The following is a 15,817-nucleotide window of genomic DNA, read 5'->3' on the forward strand; positions in this document are numbered from 1 at the left end:
TTTAAAAACCACCTGGCGGCGAGTAGTGATACTAAATTCATGAAACGTCAACATGATACGATTTTCATTCGTGATGGAATTTGATAATCAAGTTGTGAATTTCTATTGATTTTATTAGATTTTTCTTGTATTTTTATAAAAACAAGCAAACAAAATTACTCTGGACAAAGTGACAATTTGCTATCTTTTTTTTTAAAATATGTAGTGAGTTAATCACCGTATAACAAAAACATTAAACTAAACATTGTTGATATCAGTGATATTTACTTGAAAAATTAGCAAATATGTCTTTGCCGGGTAATGGAATTTTTGTGGTCCAAGGCGAGATGGCCATGCTGGTCACCGCCATGCGACGGAGTACTCGCTGGGGCTCTCATTCATTTCCCAACGAGGAATATGATGTTTTGATGAGAACCTTTCAAGATTTGAAGAGTATATTAAATCAAGTGGATGACTTACGTTTGTTAGATCCTTCGACTTATTTAAGTCCTTTCTTAGAAGTTATTAGAAGTAAGGAGACAACTGGACCTGTGACGAGCCTGGCCCTGTCAGCTATTCATAAATTCCTTTCTTATGGACTAATAGGTAAGAGATATAAGATTCCTAAATGTAATAATAATTATTGTTGAAATATACAAGATTATTAGATTATGCAAGTTGTAAAAGAGTTTCAAAAGTTATAAAAAATCATATTTGATAAATGTGAAAATTATTACTTTCCTTTAGTCAGTGTGTGTGTTTGTGGTTGAAAACATTTTTAAATATATTAAATTATTAATTTACTGTTAATAAAACAGAAAGATAAAATTTAATAAATTTTGCTTGATAGGTTACTAGGTTAAGGGATTATCACATTATTATAGATTATCATAATGCATTGATATTGTCACAAGTGATAGATTACTTATAATATATCTGATTGTATATTTTACAACAGGTTGCAATAGTTAGTTTATCACTTATTTTTTGTTTGCCGTGGTCTGGGTGTTTGTGCAGTCCTTGTGGGTCTCCCCAGCGTGCCTCAGAGAGCACATTAAGCCGTTGGTCTAGGTTGTTATCATGTACACCTGACAGCGATCATTACTCACAGTAGGGAATATGGATATATTCAATGGGGTTGGCATCCACCAGCATGGTGGATTAAGCTCTTATCCTTCTCCTCCATGGGGAAAGAGGCCGATGCCTAGCAGTAGGATATTACAGGCTTACGCGTAAGCATATTATTATGCAAAATAGAATCTATAAAAGAATTGTGTCAAAATAATGTCAATAGTAAGCCAATCCAGAGATAGGCAGTTTATTGAAACTACTAATGAGGTAGCACAGATATACTTTGACCTACCTCTGATTGTGTTTACTAGAGATTGATTATAAAAACAATCAAACTTCATATTGATTTTTTTAAATTTTATTTATAACTTCACAGGAATTTAGGTGAAAATTTATTATTACATGCAATATGTAATTAAAAAAATCCATAATTTATTTATTTAAATTTTAATATAAAAATTTTATATATAAATTTTAATATTATATTTTTTATATAAATTTTAATTTTCTAATGAACAAAAAAAAAATCAAGATAAAAGTTTATGGCAATGGCAACAATGTTTTAAAGTTATACTAAAATAATTTGTATGAAAATATTATTTTTAATAAGCAATTTTTCTCAAATGTGTCAAAATTTAATAAGCTCTCTAATGTACTCCCTATATGGTAACTAACCTGTGTTTCAATGTTACCGGGAATTAAACATACAATTTATTATTATTTATAGATGCAGCTTTCAAGTGTCTGACTGTATGTTTAGTTATGTTGATGTTTAATTATAATTTCTTTATTTATGCTTACCTACAACTACTTTATGTTACTATAATTTGTAAAGCTAAAAATCTATTTAAATTAACCTAAATAATTCAATACAATAAATCTATAATAATAATAATATAATATATAGGTTGTTTGACTCTTGACAGCGTTCCTTCAAATGGGAGGTTCTGTATGAATACAATAAATCTATAATAATAATAATATAATATATAGGTTGTTTGACTCTTGACAGCGTTCCTTCAAATGGGAGGTTCTGTATGAATACAATAAATCTATAATAATAATAATATAATATATAGGTTGTTTGACTCTTGACAGCGTTCCTTCAAATGGGAGGTTCTGTATGAATACAATAAATCTATAATAATAATAATATAATATATAGGTTGTTTGACTCTTGACAGCGTTCCTTCAAATGGGAGGTTCTGTATGTAGGTTTTAAAGATCACGTTCCACATGGAAAAAAATCGTATTATTCATTTATTTTGTTGATTGGCTGTATTTAATTTTAAATTTTTCTTTGTCTTAATATACGAGCTACTCTGGCAATGTACTTCTGCATAACTATCCAATATTTTTTTAGCCCTAAAAACGTCGATTAAGTGAAATATTAATAATAACTGCCCCATATTATCTTTAGTTGCACCGCACATGGAAACTAGTTATTTTTCTCATAGAAAGATTTTCACTGTAAATTATAGCTATGCTTACGCGCTCACGAAAGTTATCATGCGGAACGATTCTATCAAAGTAGATCGTCTATTTAAACAAAGTCAAATTTAAAAATTGATTACAATTTTTTTCACGCAGTATGTGATCTTTTACTATTACACACAGAACCCCCCATTTGAAAGAACTGTTATCATTGGAAAAATTAAAATCTTTTAAAAATAAGGTTTATTTATTAACACTAATAATATATAAAATTATCGTGACGTGGTGTTTGTAGTTAAACTCCTCTGAAACGGCTTGACTAATTCTCATGAAATTTTGTGTGCATATCGGGTTGGTGTGAGAATCGAACAACATCTATTTTTCATCCCCCTGAATATTAAAAGTAGTCCACCCCTAAATTTATTTTTTATTTTTAGATAAATTATTTATTCTTTATTTTATTATAATTTGGCGTTGAAAAATACATACAACCCTAAATTTTCATCTTTGTACCACCAACCCCTATTTTTAAATAGCGTTTAGCGGGCAACAACGTTTGCCGAGTCAGCTAGTAATTTATAATATAAAGTAAGACAACTTAGAGATAAGAAATACGGCAAGTATTAATAGTTCCGCAATCAGATCCTAACTGGACTCGAACTTTAGAATGAATGTCCAGAGTTAAAGGTGCTGATGAAGCACTAAGTCATTATTAGTCCCTAGGTACAGGGATGTAATAGAACGCACTTAAGAGTCGAATATATTATATAATGTGCTGTATTTTGTACGATTTTATTTTTGTTTTACCCACACATTAGGAAATTCTAAACATTTTTTAAATATCATATCAAAAATCGACCGTTCCAGCGGGGATCGAACCTGCATCTCCGACTGACCGTGTCGGTGCTCTAGCCAATTAAGCTATGAAACGATGTACCCGCTAGATCGAAATTTTTGATGTGATGATTTTATATTCGGTCTAAGCGACTGATTATATAATTGTGTTTGCTCGCAAACGAAAAAAAAAAACCGACTTCAATTACATCGACGAGTAATACAACGTAGATCGACGCAAAAACAGTCAAGTAACTACGCTTATCAAAGATTAATGAAAAGTAGTTATCTCTCTCTATATCTCAATAAAATCTATACGTGACCACATGACAAACATCAGCTATCGATTAAATTAAAAATTATCAAAATCGGAATACCCAGTAAAAAGTTATTGCGGATTTTCAAGAAGTTCCCTCGATTTCTCTGGGATCCCCTCATCAGATCCTGGTTTCCTTATCATGGTACTAAACTAGGGATATCTTCTTTCCAACAAAAAAAGAATTATCAAAATCAGTACACCCAGTAAAAAGTTATTGCGGATTTTCAAGAGTTTCTCTCGATTTCTCTGGGATCCCATCATCAGATCCTGGTTTCCTTATCATGGTACTAAATTTGGGATATCTCCTTTCCAACAAAAAAAGAATTATCAAAATCGGTACATCCAGTAGAAAGTTATGCGGTATAATACAACGTAGGTCGACGAAAAAAGCGTCAAGTAAAAACGCATTATTAAATATAACTCGAAAAGTAGTTGTTAGATCTCAAATAAATTTAAATGCGACCAATTGGCACACACCACCTTTCGATTAAAATAAAATTTGTCGAAATCGGTCCACACGGTCAAAAGTTCTGATGTAACATACATAAAAAAAAATACAGTCGAATTGAGAACCTCCTCCTTTTTTGGAAGTCGGTTGAAAATCATCATAACGCGAGCGAACGGTCGATTTTTGATATGATATTTAAAAAATGTTTAGAATATGCTGTTTTTTCAAAAAACCCAACCTTAAATTTAAACAAAAAGACTAAAAAATGTAATTTTAATATTTTTTTTCTATGAACTATAAAATTTATTTTTATAAATTAAGGTAAAGTTGACATTGTGACTCCTTTTATCTATAAATAGATAGTATAATCGAAAACAAATAGTGATTACAGACGTTCTTGATTTTAAAATTTTCAGCACTTGAAATAAACAAAAAACAAAGGCATTTAATTTATAAAATAGTAATATATTTACATACATAACTATTAATGTATTTAAAAGGAGATCATTTGTTACAAATACTCTTAGAAAATACAGTAACAAACTAGTTTGTGCGAGTTATATAGGATTCATTTTCGATATTTACTCAGCCAAAGGCACCATTTTATTGGGGCTACAGTTTGAGACTAAATATTTCTTTTCGATAATGTATTTTTTTTTTTTTATAGTATTACAGAATACATTTTCGTTTTTTTCTTCGCTTTGTCTATTTAATGTAACTCAATTGTGTTGTTGCTGCCCTGCGAAGTCTTATTTCTGAAATATAAGTACCGGTGACCCTAATCTGTAGAAAATTATAATCCTCGGCAGCTCTCGGTGCTCCGATTCCGTCTGTGCAAATGTGTCTTTCGTATTATGCTAGTTATTCGAACTTTCGGTCTGTATGTGGAAATGTAAATAATGTTTTTAACGAAATAGCTAAAAATTTAAACAAAAACTGCGTTCATGTCCGCGGAAGTATGTAAGACCCGTGTCTTACATACTAACTCGGCACCGTTAAGTTATTTATATGATATTATAATTGTATAAAATTCACCTCGACACAGCGGTTAAGAAAAGTATGGCATAAACTAACATGTATCTAATAAAAAAAAAAAAAAAAAATTAACACCGTCGCTTTATTTCAATGTCAGCTATATATTATGACGTCGCGTTGGCGCAACGGTCACAGCACTGGTTTGTGGCTGTTGCGCTGGCGGTTGCGGGTTCGATCCCTGCATATGACAAACATTTGTATTGGCCATACAGATGTTTGCCGTGGTCTGGGTGTTTGTGCAGTCCTTGTGGTTCTCCCCACCGTAGTAGGATATTACAGGCTGAAGCATATGTATGGTGAACTAGGGTTGTCCTTCTTAAGAGAAAAGACCTAAGCCTAACTGTGGGGCCTCTAAAGGCGAATACGGTACATTGCAAACAAAGCAGTATTTTTATGTGGGTCTGGTTTAGGACTAGTATTTTGTCACCACTAAAAAAAGTTTGTAGGATTATTTTCTATCTACCCCATAAAATGTAAATGTTACAATATAATAAGAATAATAATAATAGTATAAATATGAGTAAAAAAAATCGAAATTAAACATTTATTATTATTACGCCATTACAGACGTTTTTTTAATGACCAAAATATTTTTTCTTATAATATATATAATTATTATAACAAAAATAAAGTTTAAACAAAATGTAAAAATAAATGTATTTTAAAAATGATATCCTTCTTTTGTTCAGCTTAATGGTGTGCCTATTGCAATGATCTTTGGCGCGCAAATTTGAATTTTACGAAGTGTGCGATGAGTTTTTGGTTACGGGCTGAGGGTTTTGTGTTATTTTAAAACAATAAATTAACGAGGAAGCCGCTAAGTGTTGTTTTACAATTCATATTTTGTTGTGAAATTGAGAGGAATTAACATTTAACTTGATAATTTTTTTTTTATTAAACGTGTTTATTTCATACATTATTACAATTTTCTAACTTTCTATCTAGCCGGCCGATGGCGGGATAACCATCCAACTGCTGGCTTTGAAATATACAGGCCGAAGACGGGTAGCAGCATCTTCGGTGCGACAAAGCCAGCTAGCCCAGCGTGGTGACTATGGGCAAAACACATGAGTTCACGCCATTTTGGGCACGAACTTGTGGAGGCCTATGTCAAGCAGTGGACTGTATCAGGCTGAAGTGATGATGATGATGATGACAATTTTCTAATGAATCACATTCGTTTATTGCATAGCTTTCTTATTAATTGCCCGTTGTGAAAAGCTTAAATATATGTCCATATTTTTCCTTAACACCTCAGACTTTTGGTGCACTTGGGGTGTTTTTGAGGATCTATTTTTATATTATTTTATATATTATGTGTTAAAATGTGATGTTTAACTGAGGTAGGGCACAGCAGGAATTTCCTGCTCAAAATATGGAGCAGCCCGACTGGGGTAGTACCTCGACCTTACAGAAGATCACAGCTAAATAATACTGTTTTCAAGTAGTATTGTGTTCCTGTTGGTGAGTAAGGTGACCAGAGCTCCTGGGGGGATTGGGGATTGGGTCGGCAACGCGCTTGCGATGCTTCTGGTGTTGCAGGTGTCTATAAGCTACGGTAATCGCTTACCATCAGGTGAGCCGTACGCTTGTTGCCGACCTAGTGACATAAAAAATAAAAAAAATAAAAAAAATATATTTTTCATGATGTTTTCAGACCCGACCCACTCAAGTGTGCCAGCAACAGTTGAAGACATAGCCGATGCAGTCACTCATGCCCGTTTCGTTGGTACCGACCACTCCTCTGATGGTGTTGTGCTTCTGAAGATATTGCAAGTAATTATCTCTCACTAGTATTTCATTAATAAATAATGCGCAATGTAGCAGATATACAATTGACGCTATTGACGCTGACGACGACGCGGCACAGCGGTCACATCACTGATAGTTGCGCTAGCGGTCGCGGGTTCGATCCCCGCACATTTGTATTGGCCATACAGAAGTTTGTCGTGGTCTGGGCGTTTGTGCTTGTGTATTGTGTGTGTTTACGGACCCCCGACACAGGAGAAAATCCTACTGGGGGCCGTTGAGTGTGAAGTGTTTATTTATTTATACATCAAAAATTTTAATAGACTAAAATAAAGACCTTAAAAATGCAAGAATTTTGTAATATGACTTTTTTGCTTTTTTGTGTGTATGTTACGTGAAGTCTAAAACGATTGCCAGCTGAATTTGAATATTATTTGTAATGAAGATGTTACTGCTCAAGAGTGACTGAATTTTTTCACCGAATGCCTACAAATATTATATGAATATTTATCTTTTTAAATTTTTAGGTTTTACGAACGCTAATGCTTAGCCCCGAAGGTGCCATGTTGACGGATGAAAGTGTTTGTGAGATCATGCTCAGCTGCTTCCGAACTTGTTTTGAAACAAGACTTACCGGTAAGAGAAAAAATAAAACCATTTTAATTTCTATTTTATTTATACATTATCATATTTAACATCTGACATTTTTATTTTTATTTGTTATAAATAAACAATAAAAATTCTATATAACGTATAAAATGACTTCCCTAATATATTTGTCGGCACCGGTGCTGTCGTAGGCAATTAGCAAGAGATTTATAAACAACAGATGCACCGATCACGCCATTTAGCACATCGTTCGATATTCACCTACCCTCACTCATTCTATTACTCGACTCTATTCGCTCTTTTTTGTTATTAATTTTGTGTGTTTATTTCGTTTTTTATAATATATATATTTGTAGTCTTTCGACTAATTGGAAGGTCCTTTTCTATATTTGCAGGGCGCAGGCGTAGGTTATACTCGCACTCTTTACAATACTATGTAGGTAGTACTTAAAATGATTATAACAAAATTGTAATGCGATCCGATCCAATCTATCGTGTGGCATAAGGAGTAACTCAGAGCAGTGCCTAGGACTTGCGACCCAGGTGTAGGTTTAAGGAGGCCCCCTTTGCAATGCGCATCAACGCTCACCTTCACTGCTCGAGTTATACGTCCCGCCTAGCCAAATTAATCGTAATAGGTAATAATTAATTCGATTGCACAAATTAATTATTGAATGAGTCTAGGTTAAGCTACTAGCAGGATACAACAAGTGTATCGTGCCAAGCCAGAGCCAAGACTGCCTTAGCCGAGGTGACACCGTTCGTTTTATACACGTCAGAACAATTCGAGTAATATAATAAATGAGGGTAGGTGACTATCGAACGATGTGCTAGGTGGCGCGATCGTTGCATCTGTTGTTTAATAATTCCTTTCTAATTGCGTAAGACAGCGCTAATGCCGACATATTTTTATAATATATATATCTCAACACTATTTTATGATTTTTATGGCTTTATGTCCACCTTTTGAGCAACGTTTTATTACGACGTGTTAAAGTTGTGTAATAAAATTTTAAAATAAATAAACATTAGAAATGTTCTCTCGAAGCCAGAGTAGGATGAAATCCTATGTCTGGGGTATGGAAACAATAATCCAAACATTAACCTCCCGTAAAATGCAACTGTACGTCTTTGTATTATGGTAATAATAATAGATTGTGTGGTATCAACGCTCAATCAATCAAAGTTGACGCCGCGTTGGCGCAACGGTTACAGCCATAGATTGTACCTGTTGCGCTGGCGGTTGCGGGTTCGATCCCCGCACATGACAAACATTTGTATTGGCCAAACGGGTGTTTGCCGTAGTTTGGGTGTTGCAGTCCTTGTGGGCCTCCCCACCGTGCCTCGGAGAGCACGTGAAGCCGTTGGTCCCGTTTGTTATCATGTACACCTAATAACGATCGTTACTCATAGTAGGGAATATATCCGCCAACCCACATTGGAGCAGCGTGGTGGATTAAGCTCTGATCCTTCTCCTACATGGGGAAAGAGGCCTATGCCCAGTAGTGGGATATTACAGGTTAAAGCGTTGTGTGGTATCAAACGATCCACCGTCCTACCATGGATAACTTTTTTCTGATGACGCGTTCGCGTAATGGCTCATAGCTGCTGGTTCGATCCCCGCAGATGGCAAACATTTGTATAGGCCATATAGATGTTTGTAGTTATCTGGGCGTTTGTGTTTGAGTATTGTGTGTGTCCGGATCCCCGAAAATTAGTAAATACCCCGCAAATGGGTACGTTGAGTGTAATGCGTCTTTTTATTTATTTCTTCATGGCTTAATTTCTGTTACACTTGATTAACAACTTTATTTTATCATAACAGAATTGCTTCGTCGAAACGCTGAGCAGTGTCTCCGTGATATGACTCAGCTGATTTTCATGAGACTGCCCCAGTTCCCTCCGGAGGACATGGCGGCCAACATTAGTACCGTTGGCTTATCATTACGGAGAAGAGATAAAACTGCTAAGAAAAAAGTAGCAGCCGCTAACAGTAAGCTTTTCATATACTAGACTAGATAATTTGGTTTCATCCAGTACATATAATATCAAGGGAAACCTTGACATTTGACCTTTGTCCTGAGATCTGTATACATATAAAATAAAATAAAAATTCATACAAATTTATTTATTTATTTAGTAAGAACCACCAACAGAATTATCTTTAAATAAAATTATAATCAGTTATATGCTTAGGTATTAAATATATATATATGATTCCTCTTAAAGGTAGTTACAGCATGCCATTTAGATAATTAGGTCGTCAGCCTATTCAAAACATTTTGAACATTCATGATTTAAACAAAAAAATACATAAAAAGTACTATTATAAATTATTATTAGTGCTGCATAGCTTTTGAATCGAGGTATGAATTAATAGTTTTTTCTTAAATATAGCTAGGTTATCTACAAAGATGTCTAATGACTCGTTTTTAACTGTAAATTATCTGTAGAGCCTACTCAGTCTAGGGATGAAGGAATAATAGCTGAGGCTTGTTCTCTGGGTTTTATAAGCAAATAGTGAAATGGGATATCGTGGTATGCGAGAGGGAACGTTAATTGAAAATTTGCTCAGGAGTTCTGAACTATGATAAATAATTTATGATAAATGGAATGAGGTACTTCAAGCTTTATAATTATGTAATTCTTTTGTCAAATGTATTTGCCAACCCTGAAATTGCGGGGAATTGTTCAAATTACACTTGGTCACGAACTTGGTCACTAGATGGCGCTGTGTGTACATTAAATCACGCTAACGTTTTGTACACGTCAAAATATATAGAGTTGACGAGACGATTAAATTATTAAAAAGGGTGTTTACCGCCTTGATGGTACGTACGCCGATATCGGTGTGCGGGGTATGGTTATCAAGACATACCTAACACATAATTTTTGTACACCAGAGGTAGTTGGATACCAATAAGTACCGGCACCTCTTCAGAATACCTGTTTCGTCTATTTGAAGTTACTAAGACAGTTTAGATTTTCGTGTAACACTTTTTTATAATAATGACATATGAATTAAATTTTCTTTATAATAATTAATTATAGGTTTTTAAGTTGATTGGTGTATAAGCAAAAAAATATTGTTTATACACCGATCAACTTAGTTACTGAAAATTTCCTTATAATAAATCGTATTAAACAAAATTTTATCTTTATCGGACTATACGTTTTTCATTCTGTTCGCAAATCTTATGATGCTTACACAATTTTTCTGTAAAAGAAAGTATCGATGTTCTTATATTATTGTATAATTAATTATTACAAAAATTATAAAAATAAATATATTGATTACAAAATATGTGAGCTTACATAATATATAATTATGATAAAACTATAAAATAATTTATATTTTTAATGTTTTTTTTTTTTTTTTATATAAGTAGGTAGGCAAACAAGCGTACGGATCACCTGTATAAAAATTTGGGATTAAAAGTTGTGTTCGTAGTTAAGGTGAAATAGACCTAAAGAGCCCGATAAAACTCATCAGTAACTTATTTATATGCTAGATAAAATTTATCCATAATCGATTAAATAGGTCCTGATACTCATGACCATGCATTGGTACACCGTGGTGGATTAAGCTATGATGGGTAAAGAGGCCTATGCCCAGCAGTGGGATATTTTTTTTTTAATTTAAAAATTTACATCACATAATTAACGCCCAACGAAGTGGGCTCGGGTCGGCTATTTTATTACATAACTAATTATATTATGAATATAACTAATTTATATATTTTTTATTAAAGATACGAATTCCCTAGAGAGAAAATCATCAATCACTGAACAGACCGGGACCAACGACAACGAACACGAATCGGAGACGAGTAAACATAGCACTCAAACCCATAAGTAAGTATAGATATAAATAAAATGTATCGATAACTTAATGGAATACGTGTTGCGATTATTTTGTAAAACTCCCTAAATTAAAAAAAGAATTAAATAAAACTAAATAATAATAGAATGAGAAAATATTTAAATTTTATAATAAAAAAATGAATTCCCAAAACGTTTTCTTTATTTTCGGGGTAATATTAAAAAAAAAATGACATTTACGAACAAAATGGCGCTAAATACCTGCAGTGGAGTAAAAAAAAATGTTGAACGGGTTGTAAACAAAAACTTTGGTCTCCTAAGACACATTGTTCTAAAGTCCTTATGAGTTAATTGTCTTGAAATAAAAAATTTGAAGATATTACAAATTACGTATATTGAGTCGTAATAAAAGTAAAACAGCATATAATTAAATCAAGTTCTCTGACAGTGTTTATACGCAAAAGTATATTTATTTCTTCTTCGTCTTGACTTGACGTCTAATAAATCGATGAACGCCGGCTGCATTCATGAAAAAAGATGACTGATTGTCCCGTCACGCTCATTGTACGCTTGCGCCGCACCTATCTCTCTTCCACTCGATTGGCATATGCGTCCGAGGAGATATTTTGTTATGACGTCACGTTTAAATTTCGTCCATAAACCAACTTTACAGACGACCATGTTTTTTTTCGTTTGCTCTTTTTCTAGATTGAATTACAATTAAAGAACTGTAACGAATAAAATTGAATATAAACTCGTTGAAATACAATACAATTAAGGTTTTTCTTGAAATATAACTTTTCAGTCAAGACAAGAACCTGATAAACGAAGCGGAAATAACAATCGAACCGGTCGACCAAGTCAAGAGTCCAACAAAGAAGCACGCACGTCACTCGTCCATGGACCTTGCAAATGGTAACTCCTCGATAAGTCAGCTGCTGGAGAAGTGTGTGAGCAGCAAGGACGGCGGAGAAGATGGTGAAGTGGAGAAGAGTGACGAAGATGCGGTTGAAGTTGTTGAGGGTATGCTGTTGATTCATAGCTTTAATTAAATGACGTTTCAGAAGTGCTTTTGAAGCTAATTTGAATGAAGGAGTTTGATTTTGATTTGATTACATTATACATTTGATTACATTATTTCGATTTGATTATATTATTTACATTTATAGTCTATAGACATATATGTAATGAATAGTAAATTATACGAGGCTTCTCCTTTATTCCGAGGCTTGGGTACAAGCAGTAGTTCCTGGCTTTTGTTAGATTTGTATTGTGTCTTATTCAACTTTTGGGTTTTGGGATTTGCAAAGTTTGGCTTGACAATTGATAGTAGACGGACCACAAAATAAATATTAGTCCATTTCGTCTCTATGCCTCTGTTAAGAGATACTTCTCTGTAAAATTAGATTTATTTTATATCTTATAAGGTGGCCCATAAGCCTTAATAATATTGCCCAACATAGCTGATAGCACATTATTAATGAAAAGTAAGAGTAATTAAATAATAACCAATTAATTGTAACAATTTTTCTTAGCAATATCCAACTCATATAATTTTTAAAATCGCTTTCTTCGGTTATGGCTAAGTCCTTAAAAAGCTTTTCGTAAGTGTAGACTGACCTTTTATTAAACAATTCTTTAGTACATAGTCGTTTTCTTTCTTTCGTTTATTCAACAAAATCACCAACATGGCTGCCGCTAAAACTTCGTCAGACATTTTACTCCCATACAAATATTGACGCGAATGGTTTGTTAATTTTATTGAGTGAATATTAATATCGCGTTGGTGCAAATTGGCGGATGCGGGTTCCATCCCCACGCAGAACAAAAAAAAATTTTTTTTGACCATACAGATGTTTGCCATGGTCTGTGTTTGTGCAGTCGTTGGGGTCTCCTTACCGTGCCTCGGAGAGCACGCTAAGCCGTCAATCATGTACACCTGATAGCGATCGTTACTTATAGTAGGGAATATATCCGCCAACCCGCATTGAAGCAGCGTGTTGGATTGAGCTCTGATCCTTCTTCTACATGGGGAAAGAGGCCTATGCCCAGCAGTGGGATATTACAGGCTAAAACGAATATTATTGACCGTTTGGATTCCAAGAGCGTATTCAATATTATTAATAATAAAATATTGGGCAGTATAACCTTTATGGGCCACCTGAATGTTAACATTTGCCTGATTAGACAGAAAATAGAAAAGGAAAAGTCGCGAAAACTGCGAAATTTTTTATTTAACAATTACATTATTTCAAACAAATTAAAGCGGTAGTTGATGGGCAAGACAAGTTTTTAATTTGGAGTAATTAAATATTTGATACACATCTAGAATCATATTGCACTTCTGTTCACCCTGTATATAATAATATAATATAATAATATAATATAATATAATATATTTACACAATACACACACGGTCGTCTGTTCCTAAAGTAAGCAACTTAATGCTTGTGTTATAGGTTACAGCCGACTGGTATATAGCTACATTTTTTTTTCGATAAACATACTTATAAATAATACATACATAAATATATAAATAAATATTTATATTACACCCAGACTCGGGGTGGGAATCGAACCCACAACCCTCGGAGCAGAAAGCAGGGTCACTACAAACTGCGCCAACGGGCTAGTCAAATATATATAGTCTGAATAACTATCCATTATTCAGATTCTGCAGAACCAGAACAGCAGCCCACAAAGGACGAAACTCAAATCGAAGGCGGCGAGAAACTGGAGGAGTACGTGAACCACAGAGGCATCCGTTTCACACCGCAAGAGGACTCTGTCAACTTGCAACCATATGGCTTAGCCTGCGTGAGGGAATTGTTCAGGTTAGTAAGCCTTATTGTAGATACTTTTGATTCTAATTCGCTATGTCAGTGACTTAAGGCACCAGAGTTCACCTAAACAATGGCGCTTGCGATTCGCGATTTTTTATTTATAAAACTAGGTCTGAAAACAAGCGTACTGCTCGCCTGGTGGTCAGCGATCATCGTAGGCTATCTGCAACACCAGGAGCGTAATATTGTCGACCCTACGCCCCAATCCACTCCAGGGTGCTCTGGTCGCTTTAGTCGCCCCAGGAACACGACGCTACTTGAAAGCAATAGTATTTAGCTGTAAACTGATTGAATAAAGCTCGACCAGGCTACATCTATGACCTGCCCTGTAAATAGATACAGTAAGGGTCACAAGATTGGCTGTGATTGGATGGTCATACTGTTGCATTTTTGTCTTGAGTTTAAGTTTTAAAAGAGTACCAAGATTTTTTTTCTCTTGGCCTACACAAGAGACATTATTTTATTTATTGTAATTGTAAGAGACATTATTATATTTAATACAGCCGATGATATAATAGAAAGGTAATGTCTACCGAGACATTAGGATTTAATAATAATTGAATATTGTGACTGTGAAGTGTGATTGTAGAAGTTATCTGTTACCTTGGGTACATTACCTAAGTTTGTAACGTACCAAATATAACCGAATTCAAAAGAGGAGGAGGTTACTCAATTCGACCGTATATATATATTTTTTATGCATGTTCGGGGATTCGTCGTTTCTGAACCGATTTTAATAATTATTTTTTTGTTAAAAAGAAGATATTCCAAGTGTGGTACCATGATAAGGAAACCAGGATCTAATGATGGCATCACAGAGAAATTGAGGGAAACTCTAGAAAATCGTAGTGACGACTAGTGCGTTTGTTACTTTTTTCGTCTACTTATTTGTCGATGTAATTGAAGTCGCTTTTTTTTTCGTTTGCGAGCAAACACAATTATGTTTAGATCTAAATTTGTTATGTTTGATTGCCGTTTTGTTCCTTGCCTTGTTTTAGTTTTTGCTGGTTTTTTTTTCTGAATGTATTTTTTTTCCGTGACTTCCGTTAAGTGTCTGTGATTTCATCAAGTGTAGGATAGCAGGATAGGTAGGGTAGTTAGATGGACTAGTTAGGTTGACTCGTTTAAACCTAGTTAGGTATTTACACCTATCTAACATATTTTTTTCAGATTCCTAATCTCGCTATGCAATCCCCTGGACTCACAGAATACTTCAGCTATGGTCCACTTGGGTCTCAGTTTGGTTGCCACTGCCTTAGAAGTCGGGGCCGACCAGCTAGCCAAGTACCCTTCGTTACTGTACCTAGTGAAAGATTCTTTGTGCAGAAATTTATTAAGCGTAAGTAATTGTATTGGTTTCCATTTTCACAAGATATTCAGATAAATGTTTATCTCGTACGATTTATTTTTGTATTACCTCGGAGCATATGTTTTAGCTCAGCTCTGGGGATTTTTTAAAATATAAGATAGAGGACTTTTGTTCTCTCTGTTTGAATTAAATATCAAATTTAATCTTGAGTAGCGTCGGTCTAGAAACAAAATTATTCTAAATTAAGTTAACACAAATGTATAATTAAAACTAAGTCCTTTTTAATATATATTTTCTCTCATTCTTCATTGATGCTCCGCTCCTATTGGTATAAGCGTGATGATATATAGCCTATAGCCTTTCT

General features: G+C 34.1%; 1 protein-coding gene and 1 non-coding gene across 2 annotated transcripts; both read left to right on the forward strand.

Moving 5' to 3' along the window:
* Positions 1 to 284: 284 nt before the first annotated feature.
* LOC123660587 (Golgi-specific brefeldin A-resistance guanine nucleotide exchange factor 1-like) lies at positions 285 to 11,450 on the forward strand. The gene is made up of 5 exons (XM_045595641.1): positions 285 to 585; positions 6,778 to 6,896; positions 7,397 to 7,505; positions 9,304 to 9,471; positions 11,231 to 11,450. The coding sequence occupies exons 1-5, from the start codon at positions 285 to 287 to the stop codon at positions 11,335 to 11,337; spliced, it is 804 nt and encodes a 267-aa protein (XP_045451597.1). The 3' UTR covers positions 11,338 to 11,450.
* LOC123660741 lies at positions 10,285 to 10,415 on the forward strand. The gene has a single exon (XR_006744242.1). It is a non-coding gene; the product is annotated as a U11 spliceosomal RNA (small nuclear RNA).
* Positions 11,451 to 15,817: the final 4,367 nt, after the last annotated feature.

Source organism: Melitaea cinxia, chromosome 15 (assembly GCF_905220565.1).
Source record: "Melitaea cinxia chromosome 15, ilMelCinx1.1, whole genome shotgun sequence".
In the NCBI taxonomy this organism is placed as follows: Eukaryota; Metazoa; Arthropoda; class Insecta; order Lepidoptera; family Nymphalidae; genus Melitaea; species Melitaea cinxia.